We start from the raw sequence: 20,016 nt of genomic DNA, 5'->3' as shown, positions 1-20,016 counted from the left end.
ATTTGGGATTTTTGGGATTTGGGGATTTTTGGGATTTGGATTTTTTTGGCATTTGGGGATTTGAGATCTGCGATTTCGGAGATTTTTGATATTGGGAATTTTTGGCATTTGGGGATTTGAGATCTGTGATTTCGGGGATTTTTGGCATTTGGGATTTTTGGGATTTCGGGGATTTTTGGGATTTGGATTTTTTAGCATTTGGGGATTTGAGATCTGCGATTTCGGGGATTTTGGGGATTTGGGATCTGCGATTTCGGGGACTTTTGGGATTTGGGATTTTTTTTGGCATTTGGGGATTTTTGGGGTTTGGATTTTTTGGCATTTGGGGATTTGGGATCTGCGATTTTGGGGATTTTTGAGATTTGAGATCTGCGATTTCGGGGATTTTTGGGATTTGGGATTTTTGGCATTTGGGGATTTGGGATCTGCGATTTCAGGGATTTTTGGGATTTGGGATTTTTTGGCATTTGGGGATTTGAGATCTGCGATTTCGGGGATTTTTGGGGTTTGGATTTTTTGGCGTTTGGGGATTTGGGATCTGCAATTTTGGGGATTTTTGGGATTTGGGATTTTTGGTATTTGGGGATTTGAGATCTGCGATTTCGGGGATTTTTGGGATTTGGATTTTTTGGCATTTGGGGATTTGGGATCTGCGATTTCGGGGATTTTTGGGATTGGGATTTTTGGCATTTTGGGGATTTTTGGGATTTGGATTTTTTGTCATTTGGGATCTGCGATTTCGGGGATTTTTGAGATTTGGGATTTTTGGCATTTGGGGATTTGAGATCTGCAATTTCGGGGATTTTTGTGATTGGGATTTTTGGCATTTGGGGATTTGGTATCTGCAATTTCAGGGATTTTTGGGATTTGGGATTTTTGGGATTTTGGGGATTTTTGGGATTTGGATTTTTTGTCATTTGGGATCTGCGATTTCGGGGATTTTTGAGATTTGGGATTTTTGGCATTTGGGGATTTGAGATCTGCAATTTCGGGGATTTTTGGGATTGGGATTTTTGGGATTGGGATTTTTGGCATTTGAGGATTTTTGGGACTTGGATTTTTGGGTATTTGGGGATTTTTGGGATTTGGTTTTTTTGGCATTTGGGGGTTTGAGATCTGCGATTTCAGGGATTTTTGGGATTTGGGTTTTTTTGGCATTTTGGGGATTTTTGGGATTTGGATTTTTTTGGCATTTGGGGATTTGAGATCTGCGATTTCGGGGATTTTTGGGATTTGGATTTTTTGGCATTTGGGGATTTGAGATCTGCGATTCCGAGGATTTTTGGGATTTGGGATTTTTGGCATTTGGGGATTTTTGGGATTTGGGATTTTTTGGCATTTGGGGATTTGGGATCTGCGATTTTGGGGATTTTTGAGATTTGAGATCTGCGATTTCGGGGATTTTTGGGATTTGAGATCTGTGATTTTGGGGATTTTTGGGATTTGGGTTTTTTGGCGTTTGGCAATTTGAGATCTGCGATTTCTGGGATTTTTGGGATTGGGAATTTTTGGCATTTGGGGATTTGGGATCTGCAATTTCGGGGATTTTGGGGATTTGAGATCTGTGATTTCGGGGATTTTGGGGATTTGGGTATTTTGGCATTTGGCGATTTGGGATCTGCGATTTCGGGGATTTTTGGGATTTGGGATCTGCGATTTCGGGGATTTTTGGGATTTGGGATTTTTTGGCATTTGGGGATTTGGGATCTGCGATTTCAGGAATTTTTGGGATTTGGGACTCAGTATTCGGGATTTGGAATTTGAGATCTGCAATTTTGGGGATTTTTGGGATTTGAGATTTTTTGGCATTTGGGGATTTTTGGGATTTGGGATTTTTTTGGCATTTGGGGATTTGAGATCTGCGATTTTGGGGATTTTTGGGATTTGGATTTTTTTGGCATTTGGGGATTTGGGATCTGCGATTTCGGGGATTTTTGGGATTTGAGATCTGCGATTTCGGGGATTTTTGAGATTTGGGATTTTTGGCATTTGGGGATTTTTGGGATTTGGGTTTTTTGGCATTTGGGGATTTTTGGGATTTGGGTTTTTTGGCATTTGGGGATTTGAGATCTGCGATTTTGGGGATTTTTGAGATTTGAGATCTGCGATTTCGGGGATTTTTGGAATTGGGATTTTTGGCATTTGGGGATTTTTGGGATTTGGGTTTTTTGGCATTTGGCAATTTGAGATCGGCGATTCCGGGGATTTTTGGGATTTGGGATCTGCGATTTCGGGGATTTTTGGAATTGGGATTTTTTGGCATTTGGGATTTGAGATCTGCGCTTTCGGGGATTTTTGGCATTTGGGACTCAGTATTTGGGGTTTGGGACCTGGGATATTTGGGGTTTGGGATTTGGGATTTGAGATCTGGGATTTGGGATTTCAGTTTTTTGGGATTTGGGTTTTTTGGCATTTGGGGATTTGAGATCTGCGATTTCGGGGATTTTTGGGATTTGAGATGTGCAATTTCAGGGATTTTTGGGATTTCGATTTTTTGGCGTTTGGGGATTTGGGATCTGCGATTCCGGGGATTTTGGGGATTTGGGATTTTTTGGCATTTGGGGATTTGGGATCTGCGATTTGGGGGATTTTTGGGGTTTTTGGGATTTTCCCTTTTCCGCAGGGAATCCCGCAGGTGATCCTGGTTGGCCACGACTGGGGCGGGGCCATGGCCTGGAACGTGGCTCTGTTCTACCCCGAGCGCGTCCGGTGAGACACCAAAAACCCCAAAAACCCCCAAAATCCATCAAAACCCCACAACCAAAATCCCAAAATAAAGAAAAACCCCATAGGAAAAATCCCAGGATCAATAAAAATCCCGGAAATTCTGGAGCCCCCGGCAATCCCAAATCTTGGATTTTCCTGCCTGGAATTTGTAGGGCCGTGGTGGTTCTGAAAACTGCATTATAAAATCCCCTATAAATCCCCTATAAAATTCACAATTATTCCCAATAAATCCCCAATAAATCCCCAAAAAAATCCCCAATAAATCCCCTATAAAATCTCTCATAAATCCCCAATAAAATCCCAATAAATCTCCTATAAACTCCCAATAAATCCCCAAAAAACCTCCTATAAACCCCCAATAAATCCCAAATAAATCCTCTATACACCCCCTATAAAATCCCCAATAAATCCCCTATCAATCCTCTTTAAAATCCTCAATAAATCCCCACAAAATCCCCTATAAATCCCCTATAAAATCCCAAATAAAATCCCCAATAAATCCCCTATTAAATCCCCTATCAATCCCCAATCAATCCCCAATAAACCCCCAATAAATCCCCTATAAATAAGCTATAAATCCCCTATAAATCCCCAATAAATCCCCTATCAATCCCCCATAAATCCCAAATAAAATCCCCAATAAATCCCATATAAATCCATATAAAATCCCCTATCAATCCCCAATAAACCCCCAATCAATCCCCCATCAATCCCCTATAATCTGTAGGGCCGTGGCCGTTCTGAACACGCCATTATAAAATCCTCAATAAATCCCCTATAAAATCCCCCATAAATCCCCAATAAAATCCCAATAAATCTCCTATAAATCCCCTATAAACCCCCCAATAAATCTCCTATAAATTCCCAATAAATCCCAAAAAAATCTCCTATAAACCCCCAATAAATCCCAAATAAATCCTCTATACACCCCCTATAAAATCCCCAATAAATCCCCTATCAATCCTCTTTAAAATCCCCAATAAATCCCATATAAAATCCCCAATAAATCACATATAAATCCATATAAAATCCCCTATTAATCCCCAATCAATATCCTATCAATCCCCAATAAATCCCCAATAAACCCCCAATAAATCCCCAATAAATCTCCTATAAATCCCCTATAAATCCCTAATAAACCCCAATAAATCCCATATAAAATCCCCTATAATTTGTATGGCCGTGGCCGTTCTGAACACTCCATTATAAAATCCTCAATAAATCCCCTATCAAATCCCCTATCAATCCCCTATAAATCCCCAATAAATCCTCTATAAGTCCCATATAAAATCCCCAATAAATCCTCTATAAATCCCCAATAAATCCCCAATAAATCCCCTATAAATAAGCGATAAATCCCCTATGAAATCCCCTATCAATCCCCTATTAAATCCCCTATAAATCCTCTATAAATTCTAAATAAATCCCCAATAAATCCCATATAAATCCATATAAAATCCTCTATCAATCCCCAATAAATCCCCAATAAACCTCCAATAAATCTCCTATAAGTAAGCTATAAATCCCCTATTAAATCCCCTATAAAACCCCAAAAAACCCCCAATAAATCCCATATAAAATCCCCAATAAATCCCATATAAATCCATATAAAACCCCCTATCAATCCCCAATAAATCCCCTATAAATCCCCAATAAATCCTCTATAAATCCCATATAAAATCCCAAATAAATCCTCTATAAATCCCCAATAAATCCCCAATAAATCTCCTATAAATAAGCTAAAAATCCCCTATAAAATTCCCTATCAATCCCCAATAAATCCCCTATAAAATCCCCAATAAATCCCATATAAATCCATATAAAATCCCCTAATCAATCCCCAATAAATCCCCAATAAATCCCCAATAAATCCTATATAAAATCCCCAATAAATCCCATATAAATCCATATAAAATCCCCCATAAATCCCATATAAAATCCCCAATAAATCCCCTATAAATAAGCTATAAATCCTCTATTAAATCCCCTATAAATCCCCATAAATCCCAAATAAATCCCAAATAAATCCCATATAAATCCCATATAAAATCCCCAATAAATCCCATATAAATCCATATAAAATCCCCTAATCAATCCCCAATAAATCCCCAATAAAGCCCCTATAAATCCCCAATCAATCCCCTATCAATCCCCAATAAATCCCCTATAAATCCCTAATAAACCCCCAATAAATCCCATATAAAATCCCCTATAATTTGTATGGCCGTGGCCATTCTGAACACTCCATTATAAAATCCTCAATAAATCCCCTATCAAATCCCCTATCAATCCCCTATAAATCCCCAATAAATCCTCTATAAGTCCCATATAAAATCCCAAATAAATCCCCTATAAAATCCCCTATAAATCCCCTATTAAATCCCTTATAAATCCTCTATAAATCCCCAATAAACCCCCAATAAATCCCCAATCAATCCCCTATAAAACCCCAATAAACCCCCAATAAATCCCATATAAAATCCCCAATAAATCATATATAAACCCATATAAAATCCCCTATCAATCCCCTATAAATCCCCTATAAATTCTCTATAAATAAGCTATAAATCCTCTATTAAATCCCCTATAAATCCCCAATAAATCCCTTATCAATTCCCCATAAATCCCAAATAAATCCCATATAAAATCCCCAATAAATCCCATATAAATCTATATAAAATCCCCTATCAATCCCCTATAAAACCCCAATCAATCCCCTATAAATCCCCAATAAATCCCCAATAAATCCCCAATAATCTGCAGGGCCGTGGCCGTTCTGAACACGCCGTTCCGGCCGCCCGACCCCGATTCCGACGCCCTGGAGAAACTGAGGCAGATCCCGGAGTTCGATTACCAGCTCTACTTCCAGGAGCCGGTGAGATCCCGAATCCTGACCCCAAAAACCCCAAAAACCCCAAATTCCTGATCCTGAACCCCAAAAACCCCAAATCCCTGATCCTGAATCCCAAAAACCCCAAATTCCTGATCCCAAATCCCCAAAAATCCCAAATCCCTGGTCCTAAACACCAAAAATCCAAATCCCTGATCCTGAACCCCAAAAACCCCAAATCCCTGAGCCTGAACCCCAAAAACCCCAAAAACCCCAAATCCCTGATCCTAAACCCCAAATATCCCAAATCCCTGATCCTAAATCCCACAAAGTCCCAAATATCCCTGGTCCTAAACCCCAAATCCTGAATTGCTGATCCCAAATCCCCAAAAATCCCAAATAACCCAAATCCCTGATTCTAAATCCCAAAAACCCCAAAAATCCCAAATTCCTGATCCTAAACCCCAAAAAATCCCCAAATCTCTGATCCTAAATCCCCAAAACCCCAAATCCCTGATCCTGAATCCCAAAAAGTCCCAAATATCCCAAATCTCTGATCCTGAATCCCAAATCCTGAATTACTGATCCCAAATCCCCAAAAATCCCAAAAACCCCAAATCCCTGATCCTAAATCCCAAAAATCCCAAAAATCCCAAATCCCTGATCCTAAACCCCAAATATCCCAAATCCTTGATCCTAAATCCCAAAAAAATCCCAAATCCCTGGTCTTAAACCCCAAATCCTGAATTACTGATCCCAAATCCCCAAAAATCCCAAAAACCCCAAATCCCTGGTCCTAAATCCCCAAATATCCCAAATCCCTGATCCTGAATCCCAAAAATCCCAAATTCCTGATCCCAAATATCGCAAATATCCCAAATCCCTGATCCTAAACCCCAAATCAAAAAAAATCCCAAATTCCAAATCCCAAACCCCAAATCCCAAACCCCAAAAATCCCTGATCCCAAACCCCAAAAATCCCTGATCCCAAATCCTGATCCCCAAATCCCAAAACCCAAATTCCCAAACCCCAAATCCCAAACCCCAAATCCCAAATCCCTGATTCCAAACCCCAAATCCCAAGCAGCAAAAAAATCCCAAATTCACCGTTCCAAATCCCAAACCTCAAAATCCCTGATTTTGAATCCCAAACCCCAAAAAATACCAAATCCTGAATCCCAAAAATCTCCCAAATCCCAAAAACCCCAAACCCCCAACCCCAAACCCCAAATCCCAGATTGAAAACCCCAAACCCCAAATCCCAGATCGAAATCCCCAAATCCCAAATTCCTGATCCTAAATCCCAAATCTCAACAAAATCTCAAACCCCAAACACCAGATCCTGAATTCCGGATCTTAAACCCCAAAAATCCCAAACCCCAAAAATCCCAAACCCCAAAAATCCCAAGTCCCAAAAATCCAAAACCCCAAAAATGCCAAATCCCAAATCCTCAAAATCCCAAACCCCAAAGTCCTGATCCCAAATGCCAAAAATCCCAAATCCCAAATTCCAGATCCCATCCCCAAACCCGATCCTGATGGTTTTTGGGATCCGGGATCAGGATCAGTGGTTTTGGGGTTTGGGATTTTGGGGTCTGAGGTTCCGGATTTGGGGTTTGGGATTTGGGGGTTTGGATTTGGGATTTGGGATTTTTGGGATTTGGGGTTTGGAGTTTGAGATTTTTGGGGTTTGGAATTTGGGGTTTTTCCTGCTGTTTTTGGGGTTTTCCCGGTGTTTTTGGGGTTTTGCCGCTGTTTTGGGGTCGATCCTGGTGTTTTTGGGGTTTTCCCGCTGTTTGGGGTCCATCCCGGGGTTTTTGGGGTCAATCCCGGGGTTTTTGGGGTTTTTCCTGCTGTTTTTGGGGTCGATCCCGCTGTTTTGGGGTCAATCCTGCTGTTTTTGGGGTTTTCCCGCTGTTTTTGGGGTCCATCCCGGGGTTTTTGGGGTTTTCCTGCTGTTTTTGGGGTTTCCCCGCTGTTTTGGGGTTTTTCCCCGCTGTTTTTGGGGTTTTCCTGCTGTTTTTGGGGTCAATCCCGCTGTTTTTGGGGTTTTCCCGGGGTTTTTGGGGTCGATCCCGCTGTTTTGGGGTCGATCCCGGGGTTTTTGGGGTTTTCCCGCTGTTTTTGGGGTCATTCCTGGTGTTTTTGGGGTTTTCCCGCTGTTTTGGGGTCAATCCTGGTGTTTTTGGGGTTTTCCCGCTTTTTTTGGTGTCGATCCCACTGTTTTGGGATCGATCCCGGGGTTTTTGGGGTTTTTCCCCGGTGTTTTTGGGGTTTTCCCTGCTGTTTTTGGGGTTTTCCTGCGGTTTTGGGGTCAATCCTGCTGGTTTTGGGGTTTTCCCGCTGTTTTTGGGGTTTTTCCCCTGTGTTTTTGGGGTTTTCCCGCTGTTTTGGGGTCGATCCCGCTGGTTTTGGGGTCGATCCCGGGGTTTTTGGGGTCGATCCCGGGGTTTTTGGGGTTTTCCCGCTGTTTTGGGGTCGATCCCGGGGTTTTTGGGGTTTTCCCCGCGGTTTTTGGGTCGATCCCGGGGTTTTTGGGGTTTTCCCGCTGTTTTGGGGTTTTCCCGCTGTTTTTGGGGTCGATCCCGCTGTTTTGGGGTCAATCCCGGGGTTTTTGGGGTTTTCCCGCTGTTTTGGGGTTTTCCCGCTGTTTTGGGGTCGATCCTGGGTTTTTTGGGTTTTTCCCGCTGTTTTTGGGGTCAATCTCGCTGTTTTTGGGGTTTTCCCGCTGTTTTGGGGTCGATCCTGCTGTTTTGGGGTTTTCCCGCTGTTTTTGGGGTTTTCCCACTGTTTTGGGGTCGATCCCGCTGCTTTGGGGTCAATCCTGGTTTTTTGGGGTTTTCCCGCTGTTTTGGGGTCGATCCCGCTGTTTGGGGTCTATCCCGGTGTTTTTGGGGTTTTTCCCCGCTCTTTTTGGGGTTTTCCCGCTGTTTGGGGTTAATCCTGCTGTTTTTGGGGTTGATCCTGCTCTTTTTGGGGTTTTCCTGCTGTTTTTGGGGTGGATCCCGCTGTTTTGGGGTCAATCCCGCTGTTTTAGGGATCAATCCCGCTGTTTTTGGGGTCAATCCCGGGGTTTTTGGGGTTTTCCCGCTGTTTTTGGGGTCGATCCTGCTGTTTTTGGGGTTGATCCCGGGGTTTTTGGGGTTTTCCCGCTGTTTGGGGTCAATCCCAGGGTTTTTGGGGTTTTCCCTCTGTTTTGGGGTTTTCCGCTGTTTTTGGGGTCAATCCCGGTGTTTTTGGGGTTGATCCCGGGGTGTTTTGGGGTTTGTCCTGGTCTTTTTTGGGATCCTGGTTTGGGATCAGGATCGGGATTGGGGCTTTGGATTTGGGATCTGGAGTTTGGGATTTGGGGTTTGGAGTTTGAGATTTTTGGGGTTTGGAATTTGGGGTTTTTCCTGCTGTTTTTGGGGTCGATCCTGGGTTTTTTGGGGTTTTTCCCGCTGTTTTTGGGGTTTTTCCTGCTGTTTTGGGGTCAATCCCGGGGTTTTTGGGGTTTTCCCGCTGTTTTAGGGATCAATCTGCTGGTTTTGGGGTCAATCCCGCTGTTTTTGGGGTCGATCCGGCTGTTTTTGGGGTTTTCCCGCTGTTTTTGGGGTTTTTTCCCTGTGTTTTTGGGGTTTTCCCGCTGTTTTGGGGTCAATCCCGGTGTTTTTGGGGTCGATCCCGCTGTTTTGGGGTCAATCCTGGTGGTTTTGGGGTTTTCCCGCTGTTTGGGGTCGATCCCGCTGTTTTTGGGGTTTTCCCGCTGTTTGGGGTCGATCCTGGGTTTTTTGGGTTTTTCCCGCTGTTTTTGGGGTCAATCCCGCTGTTTTGGGGTCGATCCCGCTGTTTTTGGGGTCAATCCTGGTGGTTTTGGGGTTTTCCCGCTGTTTTTGGGGTCAATCCCGGGGTTTTTGGGGTTTTCCCGGGGTCTGGGGGTTTTCCCGCTGTTTTGGGGTCAATCCCGGTGTTTTTGGGGTTTTCCCGCTGTTTTTGGGGTCGATCCCGGGGTTTTTGGGGTTTTCCCTGCTGTTTTTGGGGTTGTTCCAACTGGTTTTGGGGTTTGTCCTGGTCTTTTTTGGGATCCTGGTTTGGGATCAGGATCGGGATTGGGGCTTCGGATTTGGGATCTGGAGTTTGGGATTTGGGGTTTGGAGTTTGGGATTTTTGGGGTTTGGAATTTGGGATTTGGGGTTTTTCCCCTGTGTTTTTGGGGTCAATCCCGGTGTTTTTGGGGTTTTCCTGCTGTTTTGGGGTCAATCCCAGGGTTTTTGGGGTTATTCCCCACTATTTTTGGGGTTTCCCACTGTTTTGGGGTCGATCCCGGTGTTTTTGGGGTCAATCCCGGTGTTTTTGGGGTTTTCCTGCTGTTTTTGGGGTCGATCCCGGTGTTTTTGGGGTTTTCCCACTGTTTTTGGGGTCGATCGCGGTGTTTTTGGGGTTTTTCCCCTGTGTTTTTGGGGTCGATCCCGGTGTTTTTGGGGTTTTTCCCCTGTTTTTTGGGGTTTTCCCGCTGTTTTGGGGTCGATCCCGCTGTTTTTGGGGTTTTCCCGGTGTTTCAGGGCGTGGCGGAGGCGGAGCTGGAGAGGGACATCGGGAGGACCCTGAAACTCCTGATCCGATCGGCCGAGCCCGAGGTGGGATCGGGATCTGGGATTGGGGTTTGGGGTTTGGGATTTGGGGTTTGGGGTTTGGGGTTTGGGGATTTGGGTTTGGGATTCGGGTTTGGGATTGGGATCAGGATTTGGGGTTTTGGATCAGGATTCGGGGATTGGGATTTGGGGTTTGGGAATTGGGATTTGGGATTGGGATTTGGGATTTCGGATTGGAGTTTGGGATTTGGGATTGGGGTTTGGGATCGGGGTTGGGGTCGGGAATGGGATCTGGATCAGAATTTTGCTTGGGATGGTGAATGGGTTTGGGATTGGGATCGGGATTGGGATCATGAATGGGATCATGGCTGGAATTGGGATTGGGATGGAGGTTCGAATGGGATTGGGCCTGGGATTGGGATAAGGGATAAGGATTGGGATTGGGATTGGGGTTAGATATGGGGTTGGGATTGGGAATGGAATGGGAATGGGATCATGATCAGGATCGGGATTGGGATTGGGGTTGGGATGGGAGTGGGATCGGAACCGGGATTGGGATCAGGATGGGGAATGGGATTCGGGATTCGGGATCGGGGTTGGGATCGGGACAAGACCTGAAATTGGGATGGGGATGGAGACAGGGAATAGGATCGGGAATGGGATTGGGATTGGCACCGAGATGGGGATGGGGCGGGCATCGGGATCGGGATTGGGATTGGGGTCAGGATGGGGACGGGACTGGGATTGGGAATGGGATCGGGATTGGGAATGGGATCAGGATTGGGATTAAATCAATATTGGGATTGGGATTGGGATTGAGGTTGGAACTGGGACCAGGATCAGGATTGGGATGGGATTGGGACTGGGATTGGGATGGGGATGAGGATCAGGATTGGGATTGGATTGGGATTGGGATGGGGATCAGGATTGAGACTTGAATTGGGATCGGGATCAGGATGGGATTGGGATTGGGATCAAGATCAAGATCAGGATCGGGATGAGGATCAGGATGGGTTTTGGGATCGGGATCGGGATGGGGATCAGGATGGGCTGGATCCCAAAGGATCGGGAAATCCCAGAGGGCTTTCGGAGCCCCCAATGGGATCCCTCCCTCTGGGACCACCCCCGATCCCCTGGGAATTCTGGGATTTCTGGGATCTCTGGGATGTTTGGGATCTCTGGGATTTTTGGGATCTCTGGGATTTCTGGGATTTTTGGGAATTCTGGGATTTCTGGGATTTCCGGGATTTTTGGGATTCCTGGGATTTCTGGGATTTTTTTGATTTCTGGGATTTTTGGGATTTCTGGGATTTCTGGGATCTCTGGGATTTCTGGGATTTTTTTGATTTCTGGGATTTTTGGGATTTCTGGGATTTCTGGGATCTCTGGGATTTCTGGTATTTCCGGGATCCCTGGGATTTCTGGGATTCCTGGGATTTCGGAGATTTTTTGAATTTCTGGGATTTCTGGGATTTTTTGGATTTCTGGGATTTCCGGGATTCCTGGGATTTCTGGGATTCCTGGGATTCCTGGGATTTCTGGGAATTCTGGGATCCCTGGGATCTCTGGGATTTTTGGGATTTCTGGGATCTCTGGTCTCCGTCACCAACATTCCCAAATTCCCGTGGTCTGTGGGAATTCCCGGGCTGGATTTGCTGCCTCACCCCCGCAGGATCGGCTGCCCGAGAGCGTCGACGTGCGCCGGGCACGGGAGAGAGGTGGGCAAAGGAACGGCCCGGGGGGATCCACCAGGATCCCAATTTGGGGGATCCCTGGGAATTTGGGGGATTCTGTGGGATTTGGGGGATCCTCTGGGAATGGGGGATCCTCTGGGAATGGGGGATTCTGTGGGAATGGGGGATTCCTGGGATTTGGGGGATCCTCTGGGAATGGGGCATTCTGTGGGATTTGGGGGATCCACCGGGAATTTGGGGGATCCAAACCCCCAATCCCAATTCCCCAATTTGGGGCATTCCCAATCCCCTGGGATCTGGGGGGGATCCTGGAAATGAGGGATCCCCTGGGAATGGGGGTTCCTGTGGGAATGGGGGTTCCTGGGGATGGGGGATCCCCTGGGAATGGGGGAGCCCGTGGGATTTGGGGGATCCCCTGGGAATTTGGGGGATTCTGGGAGGTGGGAATTCTGTGGGAATGGGGGAATCCTGGGATTTGGGGGTATCCCGTGGGAATTGGGGGAATCATCTGGGATTTGGGGGATCCCCTGGGATTTGGGGGATTCTGGGAGGTGGGAATTCTGTGGGAATGGGGGAATCCTGGGATTTGGGGGGATCCTGTGGGATTTTGGGGGATCTTGTGGGAATGGGGGATTGATTCTTTGGGATTTGGGGGATCCCAGGCATGGGGGATTCTGGGCATGTGGGGGATCCCATGGGAATTGCAGGATCCTCTGGGATTTTGGGGATCCTGCGGGAATCGGGGATTCCCTGGGAATTTGGGGGATCCTCTGGGAATGGGGGATTCCCTGGGATTTGGGGGATCCACCGGGAATTTGGGGAACCCCAACCCCCAATCCCAATTCCCCAATTTGGGGCATTCCCAATCCCCTGGGATCTGGGGGGATCCTGGAAATGAGGGATCCCCTGGGAATGGGGGTTCCTGTGGGAATGGGGGTTCCTGGGGATGGGGGATCCCCTGGAAATGGGGGAGCCCGTGGGATTTGGGGGACCCCTGGGAATTTGGGGGATTCTGAGAGGTGGGAATTCTGTGGGAATGGGGGAATCCTGTGGGATTTGGGGGATTCTGTGGGATTTGGGGCATTGATTCCCTGGGATTTTGGGGGGATCCTGGAAATGAGGGATCCCCTGGGAATGGGGGTTCCTGTGGGAATGGGGGATCCGTGGGATTTGGGGGAGTCATCTGGGATTTTGGGGATCCCCCTGGAAATGGGGGAGCCTGTGGGATTTGGGGAACAGGGGGAATCCTGGGAATTTTGGGGGGAATCCTGTGGGATTTGGGAACGCGGGGATGCTGTGGGATTCCTGGGGATCCGGTGGGATTTGGGGGGGAACCCTGTGGGATTTGGGGGAATCCAGTGAGATTTGAGGGAATTTGGTGGGATTTGGGGGGAATCCTGGGGGATTTGGACTTGTGGGCATCCCATGGAATTTGGAAATTGGGGATCCTGTGGGGATTTGGGATCTGTGGGGATCCCGAGGAATCTGGGGAGACCCTGAGGGATTTCAGGAATGCCGAGGGTGGTCCTGAGGGGATTTGGGGGATCCTGAGGGAATTTGGGGGACCCTGAGGGGATTTGGGGGATCCTGAGAGGATTTGGGGGACCCTGAAGGGATTTGTGGGATCCTGAGGGGATTTGGGGGATCCTGAAGGAATTCTGGGAATGCTGAGGGTGGTGCTGAGGGGATTTGTGGGATCCAGATGGGATTTGGGGGATCCTGAGGGGATTTGGGGGATCCCTGTTTGTTCCCAGGGGGTCTCCTGGTGGGGCTCCCCGAGGATCCCCCCGAGAGCCGCCTGCTGCCCCCGGCCGTGCTGCAGTACTACATCCAGCAGTTCCAGAAATCCGGATTCAGGTGCCAGCCGCGATCCGGGATCCGGGATCTGGGATCCACTCCGATCCCCGCCCCCATCCCCCCTTTGGGATCCCCCCTTTGGGATCCCCCCTTTGGGATTCCCGGGGTCACTGTTGGGGTTTCCCAGGGGGCCCCTGAACTGGTACCGGAACGTGAGGGAGAACCAGAGCTGGGCCCTGCGCGCCCGCGGACGGACGGTGAGAAATGAAACCGATCCAAAATGATCCCTGAGCCCGATCCCAAACCGATTCCTGAGCCCGATCCTGATCCCAAACCCGTCCCCATGCCCAAACTGGTCCCAGCCTGATCCCAGAGCTGGGTCCTGAGCGCCCGCGGCCAGATGGTGAGCGGGGAAACCGATCCCAAATGATCCCTGAGCCAGATCCTGATTCCAAACCCATCCCAAACTGATCCCAAACCGATCCCAAACTGATCCCAAACCGATCCCAAACTGATCCCAGCCTGAGCCCAGAGCTGGGCCCCGCGCGCCCGCGGCGGCACAGTGAGCGCTGAAACCGATCCCAAATGATCCCAAATGATTCCTGAGCCTGATCCTGATCCCAAACCCATCCCCATCCCCAAACTGATCCCAGCCCTGATCCCTGAGCTGGGCCCTGCGCGCCCGCGGCCGCACAGTGAGCAATGAAACTGATCCCAATCCCCGAAATGATCCCTGATCCCGATCCCAAACTGATCCCTGAACCCAATCCTGATCCCAAACCGATCCCTGAGCCTGGTCCCAGACTGATCCCTGTCCCCAAACTGATCCCAGCCTGATCCCTGAGCTGGGCCCTGAGCGCCCATGGCAGGACGGTGAGCACTGAAACCGATCCCAAAGTGATCCCTATCCCCAAACTGATCCCCGTCCTGATCCCCATCCCAAACTGATCCCTGAGCCCCATCCCAGACTGATCCCTGTCCCTAAACTGATCCCAAACCGATCCCTAAGCTGGGCCCTGAGCGCCCGCGGCCGCATGGTGAGCACTGAAACCAATCCCCAAAATGATCCCTGAGCCTGATCCCAAACTGATCCCAAATTGATCCCAGCCCTGATCCCACCCTGATCCTGACCCCAAACCAATCCTGATCCCAACCCCAATCCCAATCTCGATCCCATTCCCAACCCCAATCCCCATCCTGGTTCCAATCCTGGATCCCGATCCCAATCCTGATTCCAAGCCCCAATCCCAATCCCGATCCCAATCCCGATTCCAATCCTGGATCCCGATCCCGATCCCGATCCCAATCCCGATTCCAATCCTGGATCCCAATCCCGATCCCGATCCCAATCCCGATTCCAATCCTGGATCCCGATCCCGATCCCGATCCCGATCCCAATCCCGATTCCAATCCTGGATCCCGATCCCGATCCCGATCCCACTTTAGCAGCTCCAGGGCCCCCCTGGATCCCCTCAGGACCCTCCCCCCCCCCATTCCCTCCATCCCCTCTGGATCCCCCAAATTTCCCCTCTGGATCCCCCAAATCCCTGAAGGGATCCCCCAAATTCCCCCTGGATCTACTTTGGATCATCCACATCTCATTTTACCCCTCTGGATCCCCCAAATCCCTCCTGGATCCCCCAAATTCCCCCTGGATCCCCCAAATCCTCTCTGGGATCCCCCAAATCCCATTTTTCCCACTGGGATCCCCCAAATCTCCCAAATCCCCTCGGGACCCCCCCAAATCCCATCTGGGTCCCATCAGGATCCCCCAAATCCCCCCTGGATCTCTCAAATCCCCTCTGGGATCCCCCAAATCCCATCTGGGATCCCCCAAATCCCATTTTCCCCCCTCGGGATCCCCCAAATCCCTTCTGGATCTCCCCAAGATCCCCCAAATTCCCCTTGGATCCCCCAAATCACCTCGGGACCCCCCAAATTTCCCCCAAATCCCCTCTGGGATCCCCCAAATCCCTTCAGGATTCCCCCAAATCCCATTTCCCCCCTCAGGATCTCCCCAAATCCCCTCTGAATCTCCCCTGGACCCCCCAAATCCCCTCAGAATCTCCCAAATCCCGGCTGGGATCCCCCAAATCCCATTTTTCCCCTTGGGATCCCCCAAATCCCCTTGGGATCCCCTCAGGACCCCCCAAATCCCATTTCCCTCCCTCAGGATCTCCCCAAATCCCATCTGGGATCCCCCAAATCCCCCCCCAGAGCTCCCAAATCCACTCGGGATCCCCCAAATCCACTCTGGGTCCCCTCAGGATCCCCCACATCCCATTTGTCCTTTCTGGATCCCACAAATCCCCTCAGGACCCCCCAAATCCCATTTCCCCCACTCAGGATCTCCCCAAATCCCTTCTGGATCTCCCCTGGATCCCCCAAATTCCCCCTGGATCCCCCAAATCCTCTCTGGGATCCCCCAAATCCCATTTTTCCCACTGGGATCCCCCAAATCCCGCCAAATATCCCAAATCCCCTTGGGACCCCCCCAAATCCACTCTGGGTCCCATCAGGATCCCCCAAATTCCCCCTGGATCTCTCAAATCCCCTCTGGGATCCCCCAAATCCCCTCGGGACCCCTCAAATCCCATTTTCCCCCTCTGGATCCCCCAAATCCCATCTGGGATCCCCCAAATCCCATTTTCCCCCTCTGGATCCCCTAAATCTCCTCGGGACCCCCCAAATCCCCCCCAAATCCCGGATGGAATCTCCCAAATCCCGGCTGGGATCCCCAAATCCCATTTTCCCCCTTGGGATCCTCCAAATCCCTTCAGGATTCCCCCAAATTTCATTTCCCCCCTCGGGATCTCCCAAATCCCCCCCAAATCCCGGCTGGGATCCCCCAAATCCCATTTTCCCCTCTGGATCCCCCAAATCCCCTCGGGACCCCCCAAATCCCCCCCAAATCCTGGCTGGGATCCCCAAATCCCATTTTCCCCCTCGGGATCCCCCAAATCCCTTAAGGATTCCCCCAAATCTCATTTTCCCCATTCTGGATCCCCCAAATCCCCCCAAATCCTGGCTGGAATCTCCCAAATCCCATTTTCCACCTCGGGACCCCCAAATCCCCTCTGGGATCCCCCAAATCCCATTTTTTCCCCTCTGGATCCCCCAAATCCCCTCGGGACCCCCCAAATCCCCCTCAAATCCCGGCTGGAATCTCCCAAATCCCATTTCCCCCCTCGGGACCCCCCAAATCCCCCTTTGGGACCCCCCAAATTCCGGCTGGGTTCCCGGCAGATCCCGCTGCCGGCGCTGATGGTGACGGCCGGGAAGGATCCGGTGCTGAAACCCGGCCTGAGCAAGGGCATGGAGAGATGGGTGAGGGGAAAAACGGGGGAAATGGGGAAAATACAGGGAAAAAATGGGGAAAATATGGGGGAAAAATTGGGGAAAATACAGGGAAAAAATGGGGAAAAAGTGGGGGAAATTTTGGGGAAAAATTGGGAAAAATATGGGGAAAATACGGGGGAAAAATGGGGAAAATACAGGGAAAAAATGGGGAAAATATGGGGGAAAATTTGGGGAAAAATTGGGGAAAAATTTGGGGAAAAATGGGGAAAATACAGGGAAAAAATGGGGGAAATTGGGGAAAAATGGGGAAAATATGGGAAAAACTAGGAAGAAGTATGGGGAAAATATGGGGAAAATATGGGGGAAAATTTGGGGAAAAAATGGGGAAAATACGGGGGAAAAATGGGGAAAAATGTGGGGAAAAATTGGGGAAAATATGGGGAAAAATTGGGAAAAAAATGGGGAAAAATAAGGGGAAAACACGGGGAGAAAATATGGGAAAAATCGGGAAAAATACAGAGAAAACACAGGGAAAAATGGGGAAAATGTGGCAGAAATTGGGGAAAAACACGGGGAAAAATTACAGGAAAAAATAGGAAAAAAAAGGGAAAATATGGGGGAAAATTGGGGAAAATACGGGGAAAAAAATGTGGGAAAATGTGGGAATTTTGGTGTCCAGGGGAGGGTTGGGAATGGCGGGAATTGGGGAAGGTTCCGGAAGGTTCCGGAAGGTTCCGGCTCCTTTTCCCGCTCAGATCCCGCGGCTGCAGCGCGGCCACATCGAGAACTGCGGCCACTGGACACAGATGGAGAGGTGGGGACAGCCTGGAATTCCCAAATCCCGGAATTCCCAACATTCCCGGAATTCCCAAATCCCGGAATTCCCAAATCCTGGAATTCCCCATCCCAAATATTCCCAAATCCTGGAATTCCCTGAGTTCCCAAAATTCCCGGATCCCAGATATTCGTGGGAATTCCCAAATCCCCAAAATTCCCCAATTCTGGAATTCCCCAAATTCCCAAATCCTGGAATTCCCAACATTCCCAAAAATTTCCAAAATCCTGGAATTCCCAGGATTCCCAAATTCCCAGATCGTGGAATTCCCAAAATTCCCCAAAATCCCAAATCCCAGAATTCCCAAAATTCCCAAATCCTGGAATTCCCAATCCCAAATATTCCCAAATCCTGGAATTACCAAAATTCCCAAATCCTGGAATTGCCAAATCCCGGAATTCCCAACATCCCAAATCTCGGAATTCCTAAATCCTGGAATTCCCAGAATTCCAAATCCCCCAAAATCCCCCCAAATTTTCCCAACAAATTCCAAAATTTCCCCAAAAAAATCCCCCAAATCCCCCAAAATTTCCCAAAAATTCCTAAAATTTCTAAAAAAATCCCCCAAAATTTTCCCAAAAAATCCCCAAATATCCCCTCAAACTTTTCCCAAAAAATTCCAAAATTTCCCCGAAAAAATCCCCAAAAAATCCGCAAAAAATCCCAAAATTTCCCCCAAAAATCAAAAATTCCCCCCAAATTTTCCTAAAAAAATTCCAAAATTTCCCAAAAAATCCCCCAAAATTTTACCAACACATTCCAAAATTTCCCCAAAAAATCCCCCAAATTCCCCCAAAATTCCCAAATAATCCCCAAAGTTTTCCCAAAAAATCCCCAAAACCGCCCAAAATTTTTTCCAAAAAATTTCAAAATTTCCCAAAAAAATCCTCAAAAATCCCCAAAATTTTCCCCAAAATTCCAAAATTTCCCAAAAAATTCCCCAAAATCCCCAAAATTTCCCCCAAAATTTCCCCAAAAAAATCCCAAAATTTCCCCCAAAATTTTCCCGCAAAATTTCCCAAAAAAATTCCAAAATTTCCCCAAATTCCAGAATTTTCTCTCGGTTTCTCTCCCCAGGCCGCTGGAGCTGAACCGGATCCTCCTGGATTGGTTGGAAAATCTCCCCCCGGAGAATTCCTGCCCTGCAAATTCCAAACTTTGAAATCCTGGATTTTTTTCCTGGAATTTTTCCCTGGAATTCCAAGATTTCAGTGGGAATTTTCCCCTGAAATTCCAAATTTTTTCCTGGAATTTTTCCCTGGAATTCTTCCCTGGAATTCCAAGATTTCAGTGGGAATTTTCCCTTGAAATTCCAAATTTTTTCCTGGATAATCCAAACTTAGAGCAAAATTTTTTCCCAGGAATTTTCCCCTCAGAATTCGCAACCTTTGACCACGAAATTTTTCCTGGATTTTGTGGGAATTTTTTCCAAGAAATTCAAAGTTGAAGTGGGAATTTTTTCCTTGGAATTCCAATTTTTTCCTGTCAATTTTTTCCAGGATTTCCAACCTTTAAATGGGAATTTTTTTCCTGGAATTTTTTCCAGGAATTCCAAGGTTGAATTGGGAATTTTTTCCTGGATTTTGTGGGAACTTTTCCCAGGAATTCCAAGATTTTTGCCAGAAATTTTCCTGGGAATTCCGAACTTTCAGCAGAATTTTTTTCCTGGAATTTGTGGGAATTTTTCCCAGGATTTCCAACCTTTAAATGGGAATTTTTTCCTGGAATTTGTGGGAATTTTTTCCAAGAAATTCCAAGCCTTGAGTGGGAATTTTTTCCTTGGAATTCCAATTTTTTCCTGTCATTTTTTTCCAGGATTTCCAACCTTTAAATGGGAATTTTTTCCTGGATTTTGTGGGAATTTTTCCCAGGAATTCCAAGATTTGAGCCGGAAATTTTCCTGGGAATTCCGAACTCCCAGCCGCAATTTTTCCTGGAATTTCTGGGAATTTTTTTCCCGGGAATTCCAATTTTTTTTCCCTCCATTTTTTTTCCCTGGAATTCCAAACTTGGACTGGGAATTTTTCCTGGAATTTCCAAACTTTAAAAAATCCAAGAAATGAATTCTTAACTAATAATTACTAACAAATAATTCATCAGATTCTAATTAACGATTATTAACCAATAACTAATCACCAATAATCAATAATAATCAGGAATCAAGAATTACTAATTAATTATTAATCATGAATTCTTTTCCTGAAGCTGCTTCAAACACGGAAAAATAAAATTTTGGGATTTTAAAGCAAATTTTTTTTTTTC

The 20,016-nt window shown here is 47.4% G+C and overlaps 1 protein-coding gene across 3 annotated transcripts in view; it reads left to right on the top strand.

The window, feature by feature from the left end:
- The window catches only part of EPHX2 (epoxide hydrolase 2), a 50,243-nt gene extending 30,244 nt beyond the window's left edge, over positions 1–19,999 (top strand). The window contains exons 11-20 of one of the 3 annotated variants that reach the window (XR_012579318.1): positions 2,624–2,709; positions 5,491–5,602; positions 10,099–10,173; positions 11,801–11,846; positions 13,577–13,679; positions 13,807–13,876; positions 16,866–16,946; positions 17,675–17,733; positions 18,832–18,979; positions 19,059–19,998. Coding sequence is in view for 2 of the 3 variants with exons in the window: in XM_074536425.1 (XP_074392526.1) it covers positions 2,624–2,709; positions 5,491–5,602; positions 10,099–10,173; positions 11,801–11,846; positions 13,577–13,679; positions 13,807–13,865; positions 14,482–14,492; positions 16,866–16,946; positions 17,675–17,733; positions 18,832–18,916 (717 nt within the window). In the remaining variant the exon portion in view is untranslated. Of the gene's footprint in view, positions 1–2,623; positions 2,710–5,490; positions 5,603–10,098; positions 10,174–11,800; positions 11,847–13,576; positions 13,680–13,806; positions 13,877–14,481; positions 14,493–16,865; positions 16,947–17,674; positions 17,734–18,831 lie in introns of all 3 variants that reach the window. The other 2 variants (XM_074536425.1, XM_074536424.1) reach the window with 2 other exon arrangements.
- Positions 20,000–20,016: the final 17 nt, after the last annotated feature.

This window comes from Zonotrichia albicollis, chromosome 3, assembly GCF_047830755.1.
Source record: "Zonotrichia albicollis isolate bZonAlb1 chromosome 3, bZonAlb1.hap1, whole genome shotgun sequence".
In the NCBI taxonomy this organism is placed as follows: Eukaryota; Metazoa; Chordata; class Aves; order Passeriformes; family Passerellidae; genus Zonotrichia; species Zonotrichia albicollis.
This window is presented reverse-complemented; position numbering and strand designations above follow the sequence as displayed.